The sequence below is a fragment of the Centroberyx affinis genome, unplaced genomic scaffold, assembly GCF_046629955.1.
Source record: "Centroberyx affinis isolate AG114_WGS23_722 - 3 ecotype Tasmania unplaced genomic scaffold, CSIRO-AGI_Caff_v1 ptg000585l_1, whole genome shotgun sequence".
In the NCBI taxonomy this organism is placed as follows: Eukaryota; Metazoa; Chordata; class Actinopteri; order Beryciformes; family Berycidae; genus Centroberyx; species Centroberyx affinis.
In genome coordinates this window covers 3549-20586 of record NW_027279225.1, presented here as the reverse complement: position 1 = coordinate 20586, position 17038 = coordinate 3549, and the positions used below count along the sequence as shown (strand labels likewise).

The window sequence follows — 17038 nt, the reverse complement described above, 5'->3', positions numbered from 1 at the left end:
AGCCTCTGTAGTTTTGGGGATTCATTTCAGGTTTCTGGCTGTTGCAAGTTTCCATCAGCAATACACAACAATAACACTGTAGACCAAAACAGCTTCAAATATCTTAACTGTACATACACACACATCCACACACACAAGCACCTGACACTTAACACTTTGCTCCACATATACACATATACATATACACATGCACTTGACACTTTATACCCACACATGTCCGCACTGTGTAATATTGTGCTACAGGTTCTTTTACTTTTACTTGGAAGAAGTGCAATTATTACTGTGTTTTACTTATCTTTGCTCCACTTATTTTATTATTTATTTTATTTCTATCTTATGCTTTACTTATTTATTATTTACTTATTTACTTACTGCGCACAAATTTACTGCAATGTCGAGGAGCTGTAACCTAAGATTTTTTACTCTCTTGTACTTGTATAATGAGACGTAACAATAATGAATCATGAATCTTGAATCTTGAATGTATAGATTAAGGCTCATGTTAACCCAGGTTTTGAAAACCTCTCAGGCAGGGAACACAATGAGAAATGTAGCATCATAACAGGAGCCAGGCTCACTGAAATATGTGGTTATACTCTTTAAAACAATGTGTCACTTTCAACTCATCTGTATGTGTAGTTTGGGACAAAACAGAACTGTGGTGCTTACCAAAACAATATATAAATAATATTATGTTTGGTCAGTATGCATATAATATACACTATGTTTTGTGTACTTTTATCAAACTGGGATCCAGTAATACACTCACCATCCATTTTGGCTGTTTGCCTCAGTTTTACATACTGACTGTTACAGCTTATTACAAAATTAGGTAACACATATATAATTTATATCATTTGTTTATAAATTATATATTGTATCATAGCTTTTTACCCTTTTTACCGTCTCTCATCAGCTATGATACAATATATAATTTATAAACAAATGATTTTATATTACACAAACGAATGATAAAATAACATAAATTATAGCATTACTAATAATTAGTAAACATTATTAATGATCATTTCATTGTTTGTTAACAGTAAAATAACTATTAACTAAAGTTTAATTAACTATCAATTTACCATTTATTAATGATGGTTATTATAAAGTGTTACCCAAAATTAGATATCCACCATTTGAAAAAGTGACACCTACAGTACTTGTAACATCTGTGTTTCACTGTGATATTAAAAGTGGAAGCTAGGGGGAGATAGAGGAGAGAAAGAAAGGAGGGTGATGAGGAAGAAAAGGGATATAAAGTGGGAAGAGAATTACAGTGCATCATTAATGTGAATTATTGTAATATCAAACTACTCTTACTGAGTAATTGATAGCACACAATTAAAAGAAGCTATGGTGCTTTTTAAAGGAGAGCAGCTTGAGGTAACTTAAGTCCTCGGTTGACAAAATGACAGACTGAATCCTCTACATCCTCTATATATGAATACCTCTTTTAGAGATATTTAATGATGAAATTCAGGTTATGTGTATCCTTCCAAATGGATAAGTAGTAAGTGAACCCTACAGCTGCACACAGTCTCTCCCCTCAACTCTTCAGCCTTTATCAGACCTCCAGTAACTTGGTTATTATTTAAAGCTGAAACTTTGGCAACTTTGTTTATCAGCCCCAAATGGCAGCGAGAGGAAACTGTCGGTGAACTGTTGACCAACTCAGTCTGTAGTGGTGGAAAGTAACTAAGTACATTTACTCAAGTACTGTACTTAAGTACAATTTTGAGGAAATATTGTACTTTTTACTCCATTACATTTATTTCACAGCTATAGTTACAAGTTACTTTTCAGATCGATATTTTATATTTAAAACATTTGATCATCTTTATAAAATAGCTATAAAATAGCATTGTTATAGATTAGACTACCCAAAAGTATAGCTAAATTGTTAAGATTAGCTTCACGTTGACAACTTTGCTCTTTTCTAAAATGCTGCTTACATGTACATGTATGTCAATAAATCAGTATTAATATTCCAATAATTTATGAAAAATATAACTCTCTAAATGGGGACAGTTTGCATAATGAGTATGTTTACTTTAATACATTTTGCTGCCAATACTTACTGCCAATACTCTTACTTAAGTAAGATTTTGAATGCAGGACTTTACTTGTAATGGAGTATCTTTACACTGTGGTATTGCTACTTTTACTTAAGTAAAAGCTCTCAGTACTTCTTCCACCACTGTCAGTCTGTGCTGCTTTATACCAAAGAAACCAAAGAGACGAGAGAGGAGAAGATCTAACGTTGGTGAGTCCAGCTTTCTCTGGACGGAGCGCTGCTCACTGCTGTTTAGGAGACAGTTGCTCCGGGTAAATAAAGGTTAAATTGCTGCATTGCTGTATTTGGAACAGACTGTTCCACCCAGGCACCTCTTTTAAGTTGACTGTTGTTGTTATTATTCATTTTAATTCAAACGCTTGATTTACTGATCACTTCTTCATGTCTCAGAACCCACCGCAAAATTACCCAGCTCTCTGTTAACTTAATGATAAATGAAGCATAAATATAGTTATCATAATTATTATTATTATTTTCTTCTTCTCCCTCTACATGAAAGATGAGTTCCAGCGTATTTTCCGTCCTGCTGAGCTGTCGGCTCCCCTCCCTGAAGGATGCTGAGGTGAAGAAGAAGAAGGCAGGAGGGATCGCTGCCAACGCTGCAGGCCCCGGCAAACCACCTGACCCAAAACCTGTCCTCTAAATCGGGGGGGGGGGTCATTTTTTGATGAATGAAACTCATTTCAGGCATTTAAGCAGAAGCCTTTAGATCAAAATGGCTTTAAGAGAATGAGAAACACAGAACATTCAGTCAGGTGGGTCCAGACTATTGACTGGTATTGTGTGTCTTCCAGTATGATATCTTGTGTTGTTTCTTATGCTTTTTTTTTTTTTTTTTTGCTTAAGATTTATTCCTCCAAATAAAACTGTATAACAACGTTAACTAGAGTGGAGCAAGTAGAGCTGGGAATCTTCTAGGTGAGTATGAGCAGCATGCAGCTCTAGTCGGTGACGGCTCGGTTTGTCACACGAAATACAGTCAAGTTCTCTGCAAAAAGGAAATGTTATGCAGCCACTTTGTTGAGCAAAGTCTTTTTCGCCTTCTTGAACTTGGGTTTCAGGTGCTGGATTTATCGTTTCTTTAGCAATTGTTTCCAGCACTGGTGGATTATGATTTGTTGTTTGAATGGAGGAATCTTCCCAAACATGAGTGAAAATTGTGAAAAATTTGCTGTCTCTCCGCTGGCTGTTTGAGTCGTCGTCCTCCATGTTTTTCTGGTCAAATGAAAGCAGAGTGTTTTTTAACGACAGACTTAAAAACCACATGAATTCCCATCTGATCAGATTTAGAATAACGAATCAATGTTTTCCTAATCAAAAAGGAAGAGATCAGAACTCCATGTGTTTTTTTCTGTTCTCACTGCACTAAAATCATCAGATCTGTGTCCCAGAGGAGGGAAGGAATCTGAATTGAGACGCATCCAGCTGCAGTGTGAACATGGACATGTGCTACAAAATCGGATCTCAAAGCATGTGACCTGCATGCGACTTGTACATAAACGCTCAAATTAGAATTTGTCAGTGTTGCCATGACAATGAGTCAATCTTACACTATAGTCACCTGACACAGTTTTCATAATTGTGTCAGTTTGGCTGAGCCAGTGTTAACATGGAGGACAACGAGACACAACAATGGACAGAAAACAGACAACTTGATTGATATTTGGGGAAACGCATCAATTCAGTCACAAATTGTAAGTAAAATGTGTTGAAACAAAAATTTATGTAATGTCTTTTGTTATATTTAATCTGCACATGTGTGTCTTTTTGACATCGCTGTCAGTTCATTTTTGGTATCAGATATGGGTTCCATCCTACAATAGATATTAACATTCATCCAAAAAAACAATCAGATATGAGCAGCAAATCAGAACTGAGCATGAAGGCCTCCGCTGTGAACAAAATGAGAGAGAGAGGGAGAGAGAGAGAAAGAGAGAGAGAGAGAGAGAGACAGAGAGAGAGAGAGAGGCAGAGAGAGACAGAGAGGGAGAGAGAGAGAGAGAGAGAGAGAGAGAGAGAGGGAGGGAGAGAGAGACAGAGAGAGAGAGAGAGAGAGAGACAGAGAGAGAGAGAGAGAGAGAGAGAGAGGGAGAGAGAGAGAGAGAAACAGAGAGAGAGAGAGAGAGAGAGGCAGAGAGAGACAGGGGGGAGAAGCTGCCCTGCCTGTTAGGGAGAGAGAGAGAGACAGAGAGAGAGAGAGAGAGAGAGAGATTAAGAGAGAGGTAGAGAGAGACAGGTAGAGGGAGGAGAAGCTGCCCTGCCTGTTAGGGACAGAGAGAGACAGGTAGAGAGAGACTGCCACAGTCTGAGAGACAGACAGACACCACACACCAATAATGTTCTGTTTCTGTTTGTCCACCGTTCATGCAAGTTTTACACACACACACACACACACACACACACACACACACACACACACACACACAACTGACACACACACATGGGCACACAAGCACTTATTACAGCTGTAATAGTTGTATTTACGCTCTTTGTTGTGTTCTTTTTATTCTGTTTTCCATTAATGTATAAGTCCTTGTCATGCTTTGGCAACACATGAATTTGTGTCTTCTGTTGAAAATTGAATTGAATTGAAAGAGAAAGAGAGAGAGAGAGAGAGAGAGAGAGAGAGAGAGAGAGAGAGAGAGGGAGAAATCGAAAGAACCAGACAGAAAGCGTGTTTGTGAGAGAGAGAGAGAGAGAGAGAGAGAGAGAGAGAGAGAGAGAGAGAGAGAGAGAGAGAGAGAGAGAGAGATGAAACATACATAACAGTCTGCATCCAAAAAAAAACACCCATAAAGCATTTTTTTTACATGTCTAGCCTCCCGACCCGAGGGGCTGCACTGCCGCAGTCAGGCAGAACCGAGCGATGTGAAGCCTGTAATCAGTCTGGATCCTCTGCATGTCTCCCTCTCCTCTACTTATGTTTCTATATGTGACAGCAGCAGGCATGGCAGAGACAGAGGAGGCGGGGGCCCAGACAGGGAGCCAGGGCACAGACAGCTAGGGGCATGAAATTCGGATTTCTACTGCAGGGAATGTGGAACGTGTGATGGATGACTTGGGGATTAAACGTCAGTGTCTTATCGCTCTTTGGCTCTTGACTCAGTTGTATTTATCGCTGCTTTCTGGCTCTTTTAAGCTGTTTATCTGCCTCACTTGTGTTTCTATATCAATCTACACTTCCAGTCATAAGTTTGGACGCACCACATTTTTCTTTATTTTTACTATTTTCCCCATTTTAGAATAACAGGAAAGACATCAAAACTATGCAGCGACCAAAAAAGTGTTAAACAAATCAAAACTATCTTATATTTTAGGTTCTTTGGTAACACTTTACAATAAGGGTCACTAAGTTAGAGTTAGTTAATGCTTAATAAGCATTAACTAACCCTTAATTAACAGTTAACTAATGTGTCTGGTAATCATTTACTTATGGTGTTCATGTTAACTAAGGTATTCATTTATACATTATTTAATAGTCATCTTTATAAATTATTAAATAATGTATAAATTAATACCTTAGTTAACATGAACACCATTAGGAAATTACACATTAATTAACTGTTAATTAAGGGTTAGTTAATGCTTATTAAGCATTAACTAACCCTTAACTTAGTGACCCTTATTGTAAAGTGTTACCGATTCTTTAAAGTAGCCGCCCTTTGCCTTGATGGAAAGGCAAAGGCTTTGGAAAGAAATTCATACATAGGATCAACTTTATTTATTTTATATTTATATTTACTATTTATATCTACTATTTATATTTGTCTAAGAAACACATTTCAAGCATTTAAGCAGAAGCCTTTAGATCAAAATGGCTTTAAGAGAATGAAAAACGATCTATCTATCTATCTATCTATCTATCTATCTATCTATCTATCTACCTATCTATCTATCTATCTATCTATCTATCTATCTATCTATCTATCTATCTACCTATCTATCTATCTATCTATCTATCTATCTATCTATCTATCTATCTACCTATCTATCTATCTATCTATCTATCTATCTGTGTAATACAAATGTAAACAACCACCATGTCGTTTTATTAAAAAGGACTTTATTAATATTTTAGAAATGGTACAATATGATACATTACAGTAAACAACATGGGACAAACGACATGTAGTGTAATTAGGAATTGTGCAAATGAACAGGACTGTTCTGTGTGTGTGTATGTGTGTGTGCATGTGTGTGCGTGTGTGTGTGTGTGTGTGTATATGCGCCTGGTTAGACCCTGTGTGGGATCCTGAGTGTGTGTCTTTGTGTGTGTGTGTGTGTGTCGTCCTATTATCTACACCAGCAAATTCCATACTAGCGAGCGAAAAGCTAAGCCGCACAGAAAGCAAAAGTATGGCTTATGTCAAGTTCAAGTTTTATTATGATGAAACTGCAGGAACAGCAAGCTCTGCCTGAAATAACTAAACAAACAAAAATCGTGCACTTTCAACTCTCTTATTTCGTAAAACGTGAGAATACAAGGAACGTACTCATGAGTTTGCATAATGTCGTCATAATGAATGAGTGAATACATGTCGTGCTATGCTAGTGTAGATATCAGGACTCAACTCTTGTTTGTTTGTTTGTTTATTTTCTCCAGTTTTGACCCTTTACCCAGAAGTGACAGAGGCCATGAGGTCACCCGCGGTCCTCGGTCTCAACATCCGATAAAGTTACACAGACCGCTTTTCCCCTGCAGGGCCAAAAGTGGGATTTACCAGGGCTGAACCGCTTCAGACCACAGGACATAAAGGCTTATCGGTTTATTTGAACCCAGCAGACAAAGCACTTCTGCTTCCAATAAGATGCACAAAGAATCACAGAAATATTGTGGGGGAAAAACAAAAACCACTGACAGTGATAATAAGAAAGCCGTGGCTTGGCGTCCCTGTTTGGCCCTGGAGTGGAAACCAGGCGACAGGGGGGGGGGGGGGCTTCTATGCAACTGGATGCGATGTGCGCTCTCTACGTAAATCTATGGATGGGCGGGGCTTATTTGGCGGTGATGACCACCGGGGCGTCGGTGGTGGCGTCGGGTCCCGCCCCCTCCTCTTCCGAGTCGCTCTCCAAGCTGTCCGTCTCGTCCGAGTCGCTGTCGGCGGCGCCGGGCGTGGCGGTGGCCTCCTCGCTGCTCTGGCTCTCCTCGTCCTCGGACTCCTGGCTGGCGCTGGCGCTGTCGCTGGCGGTGCTGGCGCTCTCCTCCTCCTCCTCTTCCTCGGTGGCGCTCGCGCTCTCGCTCTCGCTGTCGCTGGCGGTGGCGTCGCTGGCGCTGGAGCTGATGCTGTCCTCCTCCGGGAGGACGGCCTGGCGGACTCCCTCCTGGTCCTGGGTGGTGCCGGAGGAGGCGTCCAGGCCCTGGCTCTCCACCTCGGGGGTGCTGGTGTCTTCCTCCAGGAGGTCGGTGTGGACCTGGAGAGCCTGGGGGAGAGGGGGAGGAGGGATGGAGAGGGAGGAGAGGGAGGAGAGGGAGGAGAGGGAAAGGATCAGTTCACTTGATTTGGTGCTAAACAGTGGTGGAAGAAGTATTCAGATCTTTGACTTAAGTAAAAGTAGCAATACCACAGTGTAAAAATACTTTGTTACAAGTAAAAGTCCTGCATTCAAAATGTTACTTAAGTCAAAGTACAAAAGTATTAGCATCAAAATGTACTTAAAGCAGCAAAAGTAAAAGTAGTCATTATGCAGAATGGCCCATTTCAGAATCATATATATCATGTTATTGGACTATAATTATTGATGCATTAATGTGTTCATCACTTTAATGTTGCAGCTGGTAAAGGTGGAGCTGATTTTAATTACTTTATATACTGCTGGGTAGCTTTACCTATAAAAATATATCATGATTTATTCGTTGATTTATAATTTGTATTAATAATCTGAATCTGCAAAGTAACTAGTAACTAAAGCTGTCAAATAAAGGTAACGGAGTAAAAAGTACAATATTCCCCTCTGAAATGTAGTGGAGTAGAAGTATAAAGTAGCATGAAATGGAAATACTCAGGTAAAGTACAAGTACCTCTAAATTGTACTTAAGTACAGTACTTGAGTAAATGCACTTAGCTACATTCCACCACTGGTGCTAAATGAACTGAAAATGCATTGCTGCACTAATGGATGATGATGGTGGATGGCTTTTGTGTACATTTGATTTTTCATCTCAGTGTATTTTGTATATTAAAGGAGAACAAAAAGTCAAAGTACTTCCAGAGATTAGAAGAAGAAACTTGCATAACAGTAAGAAATCTGAACAGACAGAAACGACCAAAAACATCTCAAAAAGAAAAGACCAAACGCATCTCAAAAAGCTAAAAGATAAAACACATCAGTCACACTGAAACGGCCATTTTTAAAAACAGCAACAGATTCTGCTGGTCTGACACTTTCAGTAAGCTTGTTCCACAGTCTTGGGCCCGCGAGAGCAAGAGAGAGCGAAAGACCAGCAGAAACACCGAGAAGACTAAACCGACCTGTACCTTGTAAACCTTCAGGCTCTTCTCCACCTCGTTGCCGTCTGTCATGTCGTAGGCCGTCTTCTTTCCCTCGGCAAACTCGTAGGACTTGTAAGGAGAGGGGATCTTCTGGTAGGACTTGTCCTCCACGTAGATGATGGACTTGTAGTCGCCGGGGTAACCTCCCATGCTGTCGCCGCGGCCAGTGTCCGTGACGACGGAGGGCGTGATGGGGTCCGGGGTGGCCTCGGTGGCGGGCTCCTCCGTAACGACCACGGGGACGACGGTGACGGGAGAGGGGGTGGAGGACTCGCCCGACTCCGAGCTGTCGCTGGACTCATCCTCATCTGTGTCCTGGAGAGAGAGAGAGAGAGAGAGAGAGAGGGAGAGAGAGAGAGAGAGAGAGAGAGAGAGACTTGTTATGTACTTAAAACTTGATTACTGTTATTTGAATTTGAATTTGTTGACTCTGCTTTGGCAATAAGTACTTTTGTATTTCATGCCAATAAAGCACCTTGCATTGAAATTGAGAGAGCAAGAGAGAGAGACAGAGAGAGAGAGAGAGAGAGAGAGACAGACAGACAGAGAAGAGAGTGAGAGAGAGAGACAGAGAAAGAGAGACAGACAGAGAGAGAGAGAGAGACAGACAGAGAGACAGACAGAGAGAGAGAGAGGGAGAGAGTGAGAGAGAGAGACAGAGAGAGAGTGAGAGAGAGAGAGACAGAGAGAGAGAGAGAGAGAGAGAGAGAGAGAGAAGCAGACAGAGAGACAGACAGACAGACAGAGAAGAGAGTGAGAGAGAGAGACAGAGAAAGAGAGACAGACAGAGAGAGAGAGAGAGGGAGAGAGTGAGAGAGAGAGACAGAGAGAGAGAGAGAGACAGAGAGAGACAGACAGACAGACAGAGAAGAGAGAGGGTGAGAGAGAGAGAGAGAGACAGAGAGACAGAGAGAGAGAGAGAGAGAGACAGAGAGAGAGAGAGAGAGAGACAGAGAGAGAGAGAGAGAGAGAGCATGTGTGGTATGTGGAAATTCAAATCAGGTTACACAGAAGCCAAAAACACACACACACACACACACACACACACACACAGCCATATTAAACTACCTGGCAGAGTGACTTAAAGCACACATATCTGCCATGGTTACAAAGTGTGTAGGCCTTTGCTGCAGCTATGCAATTATACAGATATTCAAATGAAGTGTTTCCCCTCCTACACACGCACACACACACACACACACACACACACACCCTTTCTACCTCTCTCCTCAACTCTTCTTTTCCTAGCACTTCTCTACCGCACATGATCATTCTAGGGAATATTTGTTAATTTTTTTTATCTTTGTGTTTATGTCCACTTTGTTTCAATATGTTTGTTCGTTTGTGTCTTTGTTTTTGTGTCCATTTCACTTTTCTGCTATGTGAAACAGTGTGTTTTAAAAAGTGCTATATAAATAAAGCTTTACCTACTTACTTAAATGTATAGTCTGAGTGCTGTGACCTCTGACCTTAGACTTCTTCCTGCTAATGGCTTGTAATGTTGGTGATCTAAGAATTGAAGCTAATTCTACTGCTGCTAACAACCAGTGGCGTCCATCAACATCCAAGAGTCAAAACGTCCTCAAGCAAGACTCTGGGTGTCTAAAATGTGTCTGTAAATGTGGACCATCTCATGCATGCTGTATATATTCTGTGTTGATTTGTTGTTACTCACGCTCTCCTCGGTGTCGTCTTCATCATCATCATCACTGTCCTGGCTGTTGACGGAGGCGGTGTCAGAGGCCGAAGCCGTGTCCGCGCTCTCGGCCGTAACCTCTGACGGGGATGCTGTGGCTGCCTGCTGCAAAAAAAAAAGTTAACAGAACGGTGAACAACAACCGTGTTTAAAAAAATGTGTGAGAATTAGAGATATGGGACTCGGGTTTGACCAGTGGTGGAAGAAGTACTCAGAGCTTTTACTTAAGCATAAAAATACTCTGTTACAAGTAAAAGTCCTGCATTCAAAATGTTACTTAAGTAAAAGTACAAAAGTATTAGCATCAAAATGTACTTAAAGAAACAAAAGTAAAAGTACTCATTATGCAGAATGGCCCACTGTATCAGAATAATACAGTATATATTATATTATTGAATTATAATTATTGATGCATTAATGTGTAAGCATCACTTTAATGTTGCAGCTGGAAAAGGTGGGGCTGATTTCCACTACTTTATATACTGATGGGTAGCTTATAGTAATCTATAATAATACATAACAATAGTTGATTATATTTTGTATTAATAATCCGAATCTGCAAAGTAACTAGTAACTTAAGTTATCAAATAAATGTAGTGGAGTAAAAAGTACAATATTTCCCTCTGAAATGTAGTGGAGTAGAAGTATGAAGTAGCATAAAATGGTAATACTCAAGTAAAGTACAAGTACCTCAAAATTGTACTTAAGCGTAGTATTTGAGTAAATGTACTTAGTTACTTTCCACCTCTGGGTTTGACTGTTTAACGGGACGTGTCACGGTAAAATGTGATTGATGACTTGACGTGTCCTCACCTCGTCCTCGTCTGAACTCTCTGAACTTTCCTCTGAGCCGGCGGCTGCTGCTGCGATGTTCTGCAACATCACAGAGGAGCAGTAAATCAGATTAATCGTCCCGTTACCTTTCGCTGATTTTTTAACAGCTTCACAACAAAAGCCGAGGGCAAACCCCAGTCAAACAATATTAATTACTGGATGGCACTCTTCGCACTCTTTGGCTCACAAGGTGAATGTGTTTTCACTGTCAATACTGAAACGTCTGGAAGATTATAGAGGATTTAGCCTGAAGAGTGAATTGATTATAGAGGAATGTTGTTCAGAGAGGAGAGGAGAGGAGAGGAGGAGGAGAGGAGGAGGAGAGGAGAGGAGAGGAGAGGAGAGGAGAGGAGAGGAGATAAGAGGAGGAGAGGAGAGGAGAGAAGGGAAGAGGAGAGGAAACAGGAGAGGAGAGGAAGAGAGGAGAGGAGAGGAGAGGAGAGGAAGAGAGGAGAGGAGAGGAGAGGAGAGGAGAGGAGAGGAGAGGAGAGGAGAGGGAGGAGAGGAGAAGAGAGGAGAGGAGAGGAGAGGAGAGAATAGAAGAGGAGAGGAGAGGAGGAGAGAGGAGTGAAGAGAAGAGAAGAGGAGAGGAGAGGAGAGGAGAGGAGAGGAGAGGAGAGGAGAGGAGAGGAGAGGAGAGGAGAGGAGAGGAGTGGATGTACCTGTACAGGAAGCACTGCTGCCTGTTTTCTGATGGCTGGAGCTGGTTTCACCTGAGGGAAGGAGGAAGGTGGGTCAATGTGAGTCTCTGTCTCTCTCTCTCTCTCTCTCTCTCTCTCTCTCTCTCTCCCTCTCTCTCTCTCTCTCTCTCACACACACACACACACACACACACACACACACATACACACACACACACCACGCACACACATTTCAGATACTCACCACTTCTTCAGAGCTCTCTGAACTGCTGCTGGATACTTTTCTGGCCTAAAACACAAGCAGACATAGTATCAAAATCAACACTAAAGATTAAAGCACAATCAAGTTTTGGTAATTTTCATGTTTTCACTTCAGTTGAAGACGACATGATTCCTCTATGGCTGATGATTTCCTTTCTAAACCCAGCGGATAAAGTAAAAAAAATGCGTGGTGTATGTGGTGTATATGACACAATAAAACAAAATAACTGTAACTGGACTCACCGGCCGGCAGAGGACCGTGGCGAAGAGAAGAACGAAAACAACGGCCACCTTCATCGTGTCACAGTTTGGTGTCTGGACGGAGAGAGAGAAACAGAAACACATCGTGAAATACGGAGTTACGACCCCAACACGCTCGTCTCAGGGCCATAACTTCACATGAAGCACAATGACATGTCAAGCTGAGAATGAGCTGCGAGTCGAGTCAGCAAATCTTCCTGCCTAAAAATGGCCGCCTGTCACATGAATCTTAACGAGCAGTGGCGTGAAACGGGAAGTAATCAAGTCCTTAATTACAGACTAAAACGAGCAGCTATGCTTCCCTGATGACTCTCTTCTATACAGTAAAACATTTCTCTCTCTCTCTGTCGTCAGACTGTCTTGGAGCGTTTTGGTTTGTCAAACTAATGGGTCAGGGTGCAAAACCGGGTTGCAGGGGCTGATCCTGGTCGGTCCACAAGACACGAGAATATAACCGATATGATTTAGTCAGACCAGATCCCGGAGCGAGACGAAATTTATCTTTGGGTCTCGGGCTGGAAACAAAGGAGAACAGTAATAATAGAGTTACAGCCCGTTTACTGCTGTTTACGACCAGTTTACATTCCCCCAAACATTTCGCGATGCATCCCATATGTAATAAATTTTTTTTAGCATTTACTCGTTTTCCATCGTTTTTTAAAATCCAAACGTTACGGTGTCAAACGTAGCTTGAACCTATCTTTTAAATCAGGGCTTAAAACGTTTCTGTTCGCCAGGGCTTTTTAAGAAATCTAGGGCAACACTCATCTGCACTGTAATATTTATTTATTTATATCTTTTTTATTTTCTTTTAAATGTGATTTTAATGCACTTTTCACTTTTCTAATCCTCTTGCACTGTCTTTTCTTTTATCTTTCTATTTTCACTTGATTTGAACTGCACTAGTTTACTTTTTAAGTCTTTTATCTTGTGGATCTCTTGTCTGTACTTTTGCACTTTTTTTATTGTAAATTTTTTACTGTATTTTTGTACTTTTACTTTGAATTGCCCCAGTGTATGAAATGTGCTATACAAATAAAGCTGCCTTGCCTTGCCTTGCCTTGAAATGAACTTCTGTCCCGGCTAACAAAGACTCCCTAAATAAAAAAGCTGTGGATGTGACAGTAAAGTGTTTCTGAAGATTATTTCCACGAGAACGAGCGTTGATATCCAGAACTATGCTGACTGTGTGCAGAAACCAGAGAGGAACCTGGACCACTTAAAATAAAACACTGGTTGTATCCCTTACTAACCCTTCTTAATCTTAAAAACATATCTTTCTGTCATGATAGGGAGGAAATTAGATCCATTTCGGGACAGTGACACATTTCTTTTTTTTTTGTTTGGCAGGAGGAATGCTAATCCTCGCAGCGCTGGCAGACATTGTGGCTTTTCCCGCCCTTACAACCTCCACTTTTCATGAAACATGCCCCTGTTTTCGGTCCCAGCTATGACAACATCACATTAGAGGCGTTCCTCTGGGAGGGCCCCGTCTACTTTCTGTGTTTAGCTCTACCTATAATGACCGTCTCATCCTATACTGTATAATTCACCATGTTAAAACTGGAAGGCATGTAAAGCCGCAGTGTAGTAGATACATGACAGACGCCCATGTAAGTATGAGTGTGTGTGTATGTGTGTGTGTGTGTGTGTCTGTGTGTGTGTGCTTCTCTATGTGTGTGTGTGTGTGTGTGTGTGTTTTCTTGGGTGTATTCTTGGCTTGGTGTGTGTTTAAGACTCTGAGTATGCTTATATGTGAGTGTGCGCATAAGAGAGAGTGAGTATGAATTTGTGTGTGTGTGTGTTTGTGCCTGTGCATTTTTGCGTGTGTGTGTGTGTGTATTTCATTATAGCGTGTCATAGGCTTCTCATTAGACCCTGCAGCCCATGTGTGTGTGGATCTGGTCTGGTCTTGCCCTCCAATTAGTGGCATTGATCGGACTTCATGTGCGTCTTAGAAGAGAAAAAAGGAAGGATGGAGGAAAGAAGAGAGAGGGGAGAAGGGAAAGAGTGCATGAAGAGAGGAAAGGGTAAAAAAAAAAGATGGAGGAAAGACACTGGAGGACCATTTTTTGGGGTATGCGAGTACTCAAATTGCTTTTTTGTGGTAGCAAGTAACTGCATGTGTTACTTTTTTCAATTTCTTCTTCTTTTTAAAATCAGAATGCCGTTACTTTGATTTTTCTTTCATGTTGCTTCATTTTTAATTCAATTTAAAAAGCAAAAGCAGAAAAAAGTGAAAATCCTGCTTTATCTCTTGCAGGCAACATGCTGCAAAAACACTAATGGAAAAAAACAGCTTAAGTCTGCTTTATGTAAATGAGATTGGAGTCTTTTTAAAAACAATTTTCCACAACACACTTGCTAATGGGAGTAATGCAAAAGTACTCGAGCCAAGGAGTTACCTCAACTCAACTAGTTACTTTGTAGTAAAGTAACTAAAACTATCTTTAAAGTAACTTTCCCCCAACACTGCTGAGGACTATGTGTCAAAGAAAGAAGGAGAGGAGAGAGGGAGGAGAGGAGAGGAAAAGAAAGACCAGAAAGAGAAGAGTAATATAAAGAGAGGATGGGAGAAACATGAGGAAATAGAGGCGAGAATGAAACCTGAAGGAGATGAAATGGGGGGGGAAAGAGAGAGAGACTGCAGGACAGAGAGAGAGAGAGAGAGAGAGAGAGAGAGAGAGAGAGAAGGATCAGAAGATGGAAAACTGGACAGAGGAATGGCAGGAAAAAGAGAAACAATGGGAGAGAACGATGTATAAATCGTTTTAATTCGTCTCTCGTAACTCAAAACTTAATCTAACTTTCTTAATTGAATCTAACTCGCTTAACTTAGTCTAACTCTCTTAAACTCTGCTGGACTATCTCCGGTAAATTATAGACCCACAAAAAGTAGATGAGAAGAGGAATGGCAGGAAAAGGAGAGACAAAGAGAGAGAACGATGAATAAATAAAGCGATCATTCGTCTCTCATAACTCAGACTTCTTAATGCAACTCTCTGGACTCTACTTTAAATTATAGAGCCACAAAATGAACCTGAACCTCTCTGAAACTCTGAAACTCTTCAGTGAGAAGCAGACTCCCAATCCAGCTGGTAGCTAATTAGTGTATCTATGTCAGTGTGTTTACTCTGTGCGGTTAGTTTGGGCCGGCCCCAGTCATGTGACATATAATCCAGGGGTTAGTTTCCTGCTGCCCACAGCTTCCTCTTCCTGTCCCCGGTGTCACTGTAACACTAATCAGCCAATGAAATACAGCCGCTGCCCCGGCTTCACCTTCAACCAATCGTAGGCTGACTTCCAGGACCGTAAAGCCCTTAAAAAGAACTTGTAATTAACTGCAATAAACTGCAGCGCTTTATGAGGGCTAACCAAGCCCTGGAGTGGCTCCGGCCCATGAACGCTCTCCAGTTTAATCAACAACTGCCTTTTACATTCTGCTAAGTATGCTTTAAAATGATTTAAAATGAAGTTGAAGTTGTGAATCCTGCTTTAGAGCTGCAATTTGCAATCTTAATCACTCATAAAACTCATAAATCGTTCATAAACCTCTGCAATACTTTTGCGGAACTTATTGGAGCTTTACCAACAGTTATGGTTTTGCATGAGAATCCTACAGTACTGTGCAAAAGTCACATGTAAAAAAACATCCATAAAGTGAAGATGCTTTCAAAAATAATGACATGAAAAGTTTCTATATATCAAAAAAAAATTACTATAAAGGGCAGTCTACTGAGTAATGCAGAAGACTAATAAATAAACATCTAAGACAAAATTTAAATAAAAAATCTAGGGTGCCTAAGACTTTTGCACAGTACTGTATACTGTGAGTAACGTATTTCAAATGCATGCAAACAAGAACATTGCTATTGAGACCTGTTCACACTGCAGTTTTCCAAATGTTGCTTTACATTCTCTACGCCAAAAAAAAAGCACATTTCAAAAGAAAATGTGCACTTTCCTTGTAAATGTGCACTTCCCATACTAATTAACATGCACTCCCACCTTTCACCCTACTAAACCCCACAGTCATCCTGACATTTCACACACATTCAGTAGTCAGTTTCTCTCAAATTTCTCCATCCTCACCTGGTTTGCACTTGAATGGAAAGTCAGTCTGGGAAGCTTCCGGAGCTCAGCGGCTGGAGAGGAGAGAGGAGAGAGAGTGGAGGAATGAAGAGATGTAGAGAGAGAGAGAGAGAGAGAGAGAGAGAGAGAGATGTGGTGTCTCTTCAGTTTAGTTCAGTACGCTCCTGGGATCCTGGGATGGGTTGACTGGCTGAGTGATGCTGCAGAACGGAGGCTCCCGGTTGGCTTATAAACCCTCCAGCCTCCGGCGGCAGCCAATCAGGTCGGGGCTTGTGATGTCATGAGGTTAACCGCTCCGTGGTCCACCTCTCCTCTCTCCCACTCTTCCTGTGGTTGGTGCTGTGGTGGTGTGGGGGCAAAGACACACACACACACACACACACACACATGTAGACACACACACACACATGCATGCACGCACACACACACACACACACACACACACACACACCCACCATAGACAGACATACACACATGCAAAGACGCAAATACATGGATAAAGACAAGCTGACACATAGGCACAGGCATGTTAATGTACTTTCTCTCTCTCTCTCTCTCTCTCTCTCTCTCTCTCTCTCTCTCTCTCTCTCTTACACACACACACACACACACACACACACACACGCGTACACTCACATCCTGTATTGTTGCAGAAGTTAATTTAAGGACAAGTGGTGACAGG

The 17038-nt window shown here is 41.3% G+C and overlaps 1 protein-coding gene across 3 annotated transcripts; it reads right to left on the bottom strand.

Moving 5' to 3' along the window:
• Window positions 1-6123: 6123 nt before the first annotated feature.
• spp1 (secreted phosphoprotein 1) lies at window positions 6124-16535 on the bottom strand. 3 transcript variants are annotated; one of them, XM_071518506.1, is made up of 8 exons: window positions 16357-16535; window positions 12247-12318; window positions 11987-12031; window positions 11764-11814; window positions 11081-11140; window positions 10243-10372; window positions 8557-8879; window positions 6124-7501 (listed from the first exon to the last, which is right to left on the bottom strand). In XM_071518506.1, exons 2-8 carry the CDS (start codon window positions 12298-12300, stop codon window positions 7076-7078), a joined length of 1089 nt encoding a protein of 362 aa, XP_071374607.1. In that variant the 5' UTR covers window positions 12301-12318; window positions 16357-16535; the 3' UTR covers window positions 6124-7075. The 3 variants fall into 3 exon arrangements, with proteins under 3 accessions (XP_071374607.1, XP_071374604.1, XP_071374605.1); XM_071518503.1 differs by having other exon boundaries at window positions 8557-8886; window positions 10247-10372; XM_071518504.1 differs by having other exon boundaries at window positions 8557-8886; window positions 10247-10369.
• Window positions 16536-17038: the final 503 nt, after the last annotated feature.